The sequence below is a fragment of the Salvelinus sp. IW2-2015 genome, unplaced genomic scaffold, assembly GCF_002910315.2.
Source record: "Salvelinus sp. IW2-2015 unplaced genomic scaffold, ASM291031v2 Un_scaffold4498, whole genome shotgun sequence".
NCBI classification, from domain to species: domain Eukaryota; kingdom Metazoa; phylum Chordata; class Actinopteri; order Salmoniformes; family Salmonidae; genus Salvelinus; species Salvelinus sp. IW2-2015.
The window spans coordinates 12,774-22,239 of record NW_019945768.1 but is presented as its reverse complement, the minus strand read 5'-3'; the positions used below and the strand labels follow the sequence as shown (position 1 = coordinate 22,239).

The window sequence follows — 9,466 nt, the reverse complement described above, 5'->3', positions numbered from 1 at the left end:
CCTCATACCACCGATCTTGGGCTTTCGCTGCCTCCATCTCCTCACGAGCGCGGCGATATTCCCCAATGTGAGCCCAGTGTCCTTTTCCCTCCAGTATTTCCTCCCATGTCCAGGATTCCTGTGTAGTGGGCCACTGCTCGTACTCACGCTGCTTGGTCCTGGTTTGGTGGGTGGTTCTGTAACGATCGTTCTCCTCCTCTTCGTCTGAAGAGGAGGAGTAGGGATTGGACCAAAGCGATATTTATTGACATAACGATATTTATTAAAGTAAAGACGTAACACAAAAACACTTTAACAAACTACAAAACAAATAAACGATGTAGAGAGACCTGGACTTGAGAACTTACAAATAAACGAAGAACGCACGAACAGGAACAGACTACATACAGGAACGACAAACGAAACAGTCCCGTGTGGTAAACATACAGACACGGAAGACAACCACCCACAAACAAACAGTGAGAACACCCTACCTTAATATGGTTCTCAATCAGAGGAAACGTCAAACACCTGCCTCTAATTGAGAACCATATCAGGCAACACATTAACCCCAACATAGAAACACAAAACATAGACTACCCACCCAGCGCACGTCCTGACCAACTAAACAAAGTTAAACAAAGGAAAAATAAGGTCAGGAACGTGACAGTCCACTGCACCACCAGGATGTCACGGTTGTGTGGAGAGACGGAACCAAGGCGCAGCGTGATTAAAGTTCCACATACTTATTCAAGTGAAACTTCCAAACAAAAAGAACCAACGAACCGTGACATCAGAGGTGCTACATGCACTAACTCAAAACAATATCCCACGAAGCCGGTGGGAACAGGGAACCCTTAAGTATGATCCCCAATTAGAGACAACGAACCTCAGCTGCCTCTAATTGGGAACCATACCAAGAGCACCAACATAGAAATAATAAACCTAGAACACCCCCTAGTCACGCCCTGTTCTACTATACCATAGAGAACCAATGGCTCTCTATGGTCAGGGCGTGACAATGGATCTAGCGGGACATGTTGTTTATGTAAACAAAGCTGTTCATTTTAGTCTATTTCAAAAGAAACAAACTTTTACAAACTTTTAAAAATTGCCCCCAAACTTTTAAAAGTTCTTCAGAGATCTTTGATGATCTTAGAAGACGCCTTGTTGAACCCCTAATTTGTAGAGTGTAGGGACCAATAATGCAGCATGAACACCATGGCCAGATAGTTGGTCTTAAAGACAATCAAAGTGGTCTCTAACTCTGTGCTCTGTGTCGTTGTGTGTTTATGGATAACAGTTGTATAAGAGTTTGATTAATAAAAGTTGTATTGTATCAAAGCATGGCATAATGACAGTCTCAAACACAGGCGTGGAAAGTCTCTCATTCCAAACAGAGGCAAAAATTGTCGGTAATGCATCCTGTTGTTATTAACATCATCACTGCTTAGTATGGAGAATGTAGGCATTAAAGTGTTGGCTGACATGTTTGTGTTCCTTTTTCTATTCCAGACCCCAACTCTTTTGACAGAACCTGAATTGAAAAACATCCATCCACAATTGACAAAAACCCATTACAGGTTAGCATTTATTATCCATGAAAACATTTTTTCACTTGAAGGGGAAGGTCAGGATTTTACAACCTTTATGTTAGATGGTTCCTCACGCTGACAGAAGTCTAAAAACCAGGAGAAAGTGTAATTCATGGTTCAGTTGTGTCTAAACAGCCGCTCAGTTGGAGTGATGACGTGTGCAAATGTTCAAAATGTCAAATCAACTCCATATTTGGTTTGATGTTAATTAAGAAGAAAGAAAACACGCCCCTATTACTTCCATTGATTGTTTGCTAGTGGTTGCCAGGTTAGTTGAAGTTTGTAGGACTGTTTTATTTCTTTCTTTAAACATTTGTCTTTTTGCAAGGGGAGCCCTGCTTCATACAAAACAATGCAGCAGGATGATATAATATATAGAATAAATTATATAAATACAACAATAAAGGCAGTATCATCAGAAATAAACAATACTAAACAATGATAGAAAAAAACAGTGAGCTCCAAAAGTATTGGGACAGTAAATTCTGTTGTTGTAGTTTTGTCTCTGTACTCCAGCACTTTGGATTTGAAATGACACAATGACTATGAGGTTAAAGTGCAAGACTGTCAGAAATTACAGCACTTTTTGTATTAGCATTGAGACAAATTAACTTATATGTGTATTAAAGTACACTGAACAAAAAATATAAATGCAAAATGCAACAATTTCAAATATTTTACGAAGTTAAAGTTCATATTAGGAAATACATGTATTTGATCCTAGTCTATGGATTCCACATGACTAGGAATACAGATATGCATCTGTTGGTTACACCAGAGCATCCCAAACATGCTCAATAGGTGACATGTCTGGTGAGTGTGCTGGCCATGGAAGAACTGGGACATTTTCAGCTTCTAGGAATGGTGTACAGATCCTTGTGACATGGGGCTGTGCATTATCATGCTGAAACATGAGGTGATGGTGGCGGATGAATGGCACAGCAAACAGGCCTCATGATCTCGTCACGGTACCTCTGTGCACTCAAATTAACATTGATAAAATGCAATTGTGTCCGTAGCTTATGCCTACCCATACCATAACCCCACCACCACCATTGGGGACTCTGTTCACAACGTTAACATCAGCAAACCGCTTGCCCAAACGACACCATACATACTGTCTGCGGTTGTGAGACAGGTTGAACGTCCCGCCAAATTCTCTAAAACGACGTTGGAGGCGGCTTATGGTAGAGAAATGAACATTAAATGCTCTGCCAACAGCTCTAGTGGAGATTGCTGCAGTCAGCATGCCAATTGCACGCTCCCTCAAAACTTGAGACATCCGTGGCATTTTTGTTGTGTGACAAAACTGCTCGTTTTAGAGTGGCCTTTTATTGTCCCCAGCACAAGGTGCACCTGTGTAATGATCCTGCTGTTTAATCAGCTTTTTGATATGCCACACCTGTCAGGTGGATGGATTATCTTGGTAAAGGAGAAATGCTCACTAACAGGGATGTAAACAAATGTGTGCACCAAATATTTGAGAAATAAGCTTTTTGTGCGTATGGAACATTTCTGAGATTTTTTTATTTCAGCTCATGAAACATGGAACCAACACTTTACATGTTGCCTTTATATTTTTTGTTCAGTATATATTTATATATATATTATAGTAAACAGGTAACTATTTGGTCCCATATTCAGAATGACTAACATCAAGCTAGAGACTCCACAAACTGGTCGGATGCATTTGGTCAGATTATTTTGTTCCCAACAGAAAGGAAAGGAATGGTAAATAATGTATTGTGTCATTTTGGAGTCACTTGTATTGTAAATAAGAATAGAATATGTTTCTAAACACTTCTACATTAATGTTGCTAATGATGGATAATTAATCGTGAATAATGATGAGCGAGAAAGTTACATAAATATCATACCCCAAGACATCCTAACCTCTCACAATTAGAACAACAGGGGTAGTTAGGATATGATATTAAAGCAGTATTTGTACTGCTTTATTACACATAAGTGAATTTGTCCCAATACAGTACGTTTGGTCCCCTAAAAGGGGGGACTACAGTATGTAAAAAAAAAAGTGCTGTAATTTCTAAACGATTCACCTGATATGGATGAAAATACCCTGAAATTAAAGCTGACTGTCAGCACTTCAACTTCATAGTCATTGTATCATTTCAAATCCAAAATGCTGGAGTACAGAGCCACAACTTTTGGAGCTCACTGTACATTTTGTCTGTGAACAGGTCATTTACCAATTCCCTAAAATGCCCAAAAGGCAGTAGTGAATTTTAGGGTACTCAGTTTGGAACACGGTAGTGAAAACAACCAAGGACAGCCGACTTTTTACACACTTCAGCACTCGCGGTTCCATTCTGTGAGCTTGTGTGGCCTGCCAATTAGCGACTGAGCCGTTGTTGCTCCTAGACGTTTCCACTTCACAATAACAGCATTTACAGTTCTCTAGCAGGGCAGAAATTTGACGAACTGACTTGTTGGAAAGGTGGTATCCTATGACGGTGCCCCGGTGAAAGTCACTGAGCTCTTCATTACGGGCCATTCTACTGYCAATGTTTGTCTATGGAGATTGCATGGCTGTGTGTTCGATTTTATACACCTGTCAGCAACGAATCCACTAATTTGAAGGGATGCCCACATACTGTGCCTTTGGCCATGTCGTCTATTTCCTTCCTCTGTGCGTTAGAAGYGATGTGAGGTAATATGGGAAATTCTGCAAGAGAGCTGTAAATGAACAGAATGCAATGTTGCATTCTCTGCTTTGCCAGTGACAGCCAGCCCACTTTCTGATACAGATCACAGTGATGTATGTCAAATCGGTCACACGTAATAATGTGGCGGCAGCAGCGTTCATATATATTATATCGCCGTAGTCAAAGCGACATCATTTATTTTAAATAGAAAGAAAACCGAACAATGGATTATAGTTTCTCCTGGCCCATACACTACTTCCTGGGTGAGGAACCAGCTAAAATGTTTATTCAAATGAGTGCCACTTYTGTCCTGTGACCCCCAGGCTCCAGTGCCCCCATGCAGGCCTGTTCCAGTGCAGGTTGACAGGGCTGGTGTTTCTGATGGAGGGGGAGGGGGAGGTGCTTTACAGGACTGTCCAATGGGACGACAGTCTCCTGCACTCCACAGGCCGGACACCTGCCGGACCTCTGTTCAGCATTGAGTGTCCTCAGGGATCTGTTCGTCAGTTACACCTCCCACACTGTGAGATTCCCTCTGGTGAGTTTTACACAACGTCTTCATCAAAGTTCTAATGTCAACATCTGGCCAAATAGACAATTGTAACACCCACATATTCTTGGGATAGAGCAGAGTCATTAAAGACTTCAACTGGGTACATGGTAAGGAAACAGTTCACGCTAGACAGAATTACACAAATATTATTAATTACTAATTAATTAAGGTGTTACAGTTACAGAGGTAAATATGAAAAAGCTCTAATTGAAACAAACTGCTTGTCTACTACAGAAGTCCATCAAACAGTGTAGAAATGTCACAGTGTCCGATTTCAAAAAGGCTTTACGACGAAAGCAAACCAAATGATTATGTTAGGTGAGAGCCTATTCACAGAAACACAGCCATTTTTCCAGCCAAAGAGAGGAGTCACAAAAAGCAGAAATATAGATAAATATAGATCACTAATTAATTACTAACCTTTGATGATCTTCATCAGATGACACTCATAGGACTTCATGTTACACAACACATGTATGTTTTGTTCGGTAAAGTTCATATTTATATCCAAAAATCTGAGTTTACATTGGCGCGTTATGTTCAGTAGTTCCAAAACATCCGGTGATTTTGCAGAGAGCCACATAAATTGACAGAAATACTCAAAATAAACATTGATAAAAGATACAACTGTTATGCATGGAATTTTAGATCCACTTCTCCTTAATGCAACCGCTGTGTCAGATTTCAAAAAAACTTTAAAGGAAAAAGCTAACCATGCAATAATCTGAGTACGGCGCTCAGACAACAAATCAAGCCAAAGAAATACCATTATAAATATTCACTTACCTTTGATGATCTTCATCAGAATGCACTCCCAGGAATCCCAGTTCCACAATAAATGTTTGATTTGTTCGATAAAGTTMATAATTTATGTCCAAATAGCTCCTTTTTGTTAGCGCGTTTAGCCCAKTATTCCAAATTTATGAGGCGCGATCACTAGGAGCAGACRAAAAGTCAAAAAGTTCCGTTACAGTCCGTAGAAACATGTCAAACGAAGTATAGAATCAATCTTTAGGATGTTTTTAACATAAATCTTCAATAATGTTCCAACCGGAGAATTCCTTTGTCTTCAGAAATGCAATGGAACGCAAGCTAACTATCACGTGAACGCGCATGGTCAGCKCGTGTCTCTCTGGCAGACCTCTTACTCAATCCCCTCTCATTCGCCCCCACTTCACAGTAGAAGCATCAAACAAGGTTCTAAAGACTGTTGACATCTGGTGGAAGCCTTAGGAAGTGCAATATGACCCCATTTCCACTCTATCTTGGATAAGCAAAGAGTTGAAAAACTACAAACCTCAGATTTCCCACTTCCTGGTTGGACTTTTTCTCAGGTTTTTGCCTGTCCCACTCAGTTTAGAAGTTCAGAACGAGAAAGTGTGAGCTATATTAAAATAATGACACTCAAATTGAAAATCATGAAAGCAAATAATTAGTATTTCTATCAGTTTAAATTCTTTGGGGTAGGGGGCGGTATTTTCATGTCCGGATGAAAAGCGTGCCCAAAGTAAACTGCCTGTTTCTCAGGCCCAGAAGCTAGGACATGCATATGATTAGTAGATTTGGATAGAAAGCACTCTGAAGTTTCTAAAACGGTTAGAATAATGTCTGTGAGTATAACAGAACTGATTTGGCAGGCGAAACCCCGAGCACAATCCATCCAGGGAATTGTTTTTAGAGCTCATTGTGTTTTCTACAGGTTTCATTGGGAATCTTGATTTATATGGGCCCTGGTTGCAGTTCCTATGGCTTCCACTAGATGTCAACAGTCTTTAGAAATTGGTTGATGTTTTTCTTTTGAGGAATGAAGAAGTACGGCTGTAAATTGTTCGTGTCACTGTGAAGGTCTGAAGTATTTTATTGCGCGTACACATGGACAATTTTGAGATATAAAAAAGGACATTATCGAACAAAAGGACCATTTGTGATGTAACTGGGACCTTTTGGAGTGCCAACAGAAGAAGATCTTCAAAGGTAAGGCATATATTATATCRCTATTTCTGACTWTCGTGTCGCAACTCCCTGGTTGAAAATGATTTGTTATRCATTTGTGTGCTGGACRCTGTCCTCAGATAATCSCATGGTTTGCTTTCGCCGTAAAGYCTTTTTGAAATCKGACACGGCGGCTGGATTAACAACAAGTTAAGCTWTATTTTGATGTATTGCACTTGTGATTTCATGAAAGTTTAATATTTATTGTAATTTAATTTGAATTWCGTGCTCTGCAATTTCACCGGATGTTGGCCAGGTGGGAAGCTAATGTCCCACCTATCCCAAATAAGTTTTAAAGGGAGGGGCACAGGTGTGCTTAATCACCTCGTTATCCTTGAAGTAATTGGAAAGATCAATCCCAGAGCACAATAGCAATACTCAAAATGACTACCTAGTAACAGGACAATCTTCACGCTGTTACACAATCAACACAGTTCACAAATGACCTGTTTTCTCTATTGCAGGGAAAGGSTTTGATTCCTTATCTGTGGCCCATGTTACTGGTGACAGTGTGGAAGTTTTGCAGCCAGTCAGGGTGACTGACTCACATGCGGTGGTGGACGTCACAGACCTTTGCCTTTGGGGCATTCTATCCTACTTAATCCCATCCTCAGTGAAAGGCCAAGTGCTGCTGTTCCACAAACCACAACTCCGCAAGCCAACTCTGAACGTACATTTACTTCCAGTGAACGTGCCTGTCACTGAGGTGCAAAAACCCTTACATTCAGTATAAGGACACTTTTGTTGCTAAAAATGAATCTGAAAGTCACTTTAGGTAGTAAAATATGTAATTTTTCTCTCCTATAATAATCGAAGGACCCTTATTGATAATCAGCTCTCTTGCAGGTGGAGAAGCTACAGCGGGCCTGCAAATACATTCAGATCCCTTCCAACTGCCTGCTCACCTGTGGGGAAATATACAAACTCTGCTGTGATTCTGCTGAGAAAAACAAGATACAACCATTGGTACAATAAATCATATTTTTTCACATGTTTTTAGCAGACATGTCCTGGATCATGTGAATGTGACATTGTCGTACCAAATGCTGTGTGATTTTGAAATGTGAGCTGTACTGATGCATGTACTGAATGTCAGTTGGTGGAGAAATAACGTTGACTTTCCATGTGCTTCAGGCGGAAAGGTTTCACTGTGACTACGGCCCCAACTACCACTCCACCTTCCAGGTGATCCTGGAGGCAGGTACAGAGGATGTGAAGCTTAGGCTTCTGAAGAGAGGGGATGAGGAGGTATGGACACGCCAAGTGCCACTAACAGGTAAGTTATTATTTAAACCCATCCAGTCCCTTTACTGTCATACACGTATCTATAGTGTGGATCATCTACACGTAAATGTAGAAGGTATCTTCCATCACAAGTACATGTTTGGCAAATGTATCTCTTACTTTCCCCTGCCCCCCCCCCAGATACTGTGTTGATTGGTGGGCTGGAGGTCCGTGCCGTTGAGCAGCTGCGTTTTGTGCGGTGGAAGTTTGTGGAAAAAGTATCAGAGCCTAWTATTAAATGTCTCCTGGACGGACTCCTGCAGAAGAAAGTAATCAATGATTATGAAAAAGACTCAGTAAAGGTGATAGCTGAGAGGGSAGACAAGGCACGTGCCATCATCGACATGGTGCTGAATAAAGGAACTTTTGCATGTTTAACAATGAAAACACTTCTGTGTGAATTAGACCAATTCTTATGCTCAGAACTAGGTTTGAGCTAGAACATTGTTGGAGAATGAGACAACTTGTTGAGTATACCCATCCCCCGGCATGAGTCTCTAGGCAAACAGCTACRGATGTAAGATCTTAATTTGATCAACTCTGCTGCAGAACATTCCTTTAAAACTTGARGTGTATTTTMTGTTTAAAAAGGCTTYTAAAGTTTGTAATTTCCAAATTTCAGACTTGATTTTACCTTATGTATTAACCACTACAAAATGTACATTAAATGTCCATTAATATAATATGTACACATGATATTTCACATTTCTTGTTGCTGCAGGATTATTTTGCTGCTGTTGGAGACTGGCTCAAATTAAAAGAGGTTAAGGATCGGTCCCTTTTTTTATTTTTTTATTTACGCTTTAAATGACATACCCAAATCTAACTGAGGGTAGCTCAGGACCTGAAGCAAAGATATCTTGGTACCATTTGAAAGGAAACACTGAAGTTTGTGGAAATGTGAAAGGAATGCAGGAGAATATAACACATTAGATCTGGTAAAAGATAATACAAGGAAAAAACAACAKTTTTTTGTATTTTTTTGTACCATCATCTTTGAAATGCAAGAGAAAGGCCATAATGTATTATTCCAGCCCAGGTGCAATTTAGATTTTGGCCACTAGGTGGAAGCAGTTTGTGCGTGCAAAGACTGATCCAATGACTGATCCAATGAACCATTGTATTTCTGTTCCAAATATTGTATCAAGACTGCCCAAATGTGCCTTATTTGTTTATTAATAACTTTTCACATTCAAAACTGTGCCTCTCCTCAAACAATAGCATGGTATTCTTTCACTGTAATACCTACTGTAAATTGGACAGTGCAGTTAGATTAACAATAATTTAAGCTTTCTGCCAATATCAGATATGTCTATGTCCTGGGAAATGTTCTTGTTACTTACAACCTCATGCTAATTGCATTAGCCTACGTTAGTTCAACTGTCCCGCAGGGGACC

At 40.1% G+C, this 9,466-nt stretch overlaps 1 protein-coding gene across 1 annotated transcript in view; it reads left to right on the top strand.

Moving 5' to 3' along the window:
- Positions 1–8,648, top strand: part of LOC112077377 (sterile alpha motif domain-containing protein 9-like) — a 16,334-nt gene extending 7,686 nt beyond the window's left edge. Inside the window, exons 3-8 of the mRNA XM_024143897.2 lie at positions 1,495–1,562; positions 4,564–4,778; positions 7,250–7,491; positions 7,632–7,751; positions 7,920–8,061; positions 8,211–8,648. Of these exons, the coding sequence (XP_023999665.1) occupies positions 1,495–1,562; positions 4,564–4,778; positions 7,250–7,491; positions 7,632–7,751; positions 7,920–8,061; positions 8,211–8,509 (1,086 nt within the window). The 3' untranslated portion in view covers positions 8,510–8,648. The remainder of the gene's footprint in view (positions 1–1,494; positions 1,563–4,563; positions 4,779–7,249; positions 7,492–7,631; positions 7,752–7,919; positions 8,062–8,210) is intronic.
- The last annotated feature ends 818 nt before the right edge of the window (positions 8,649–9,466 follow it).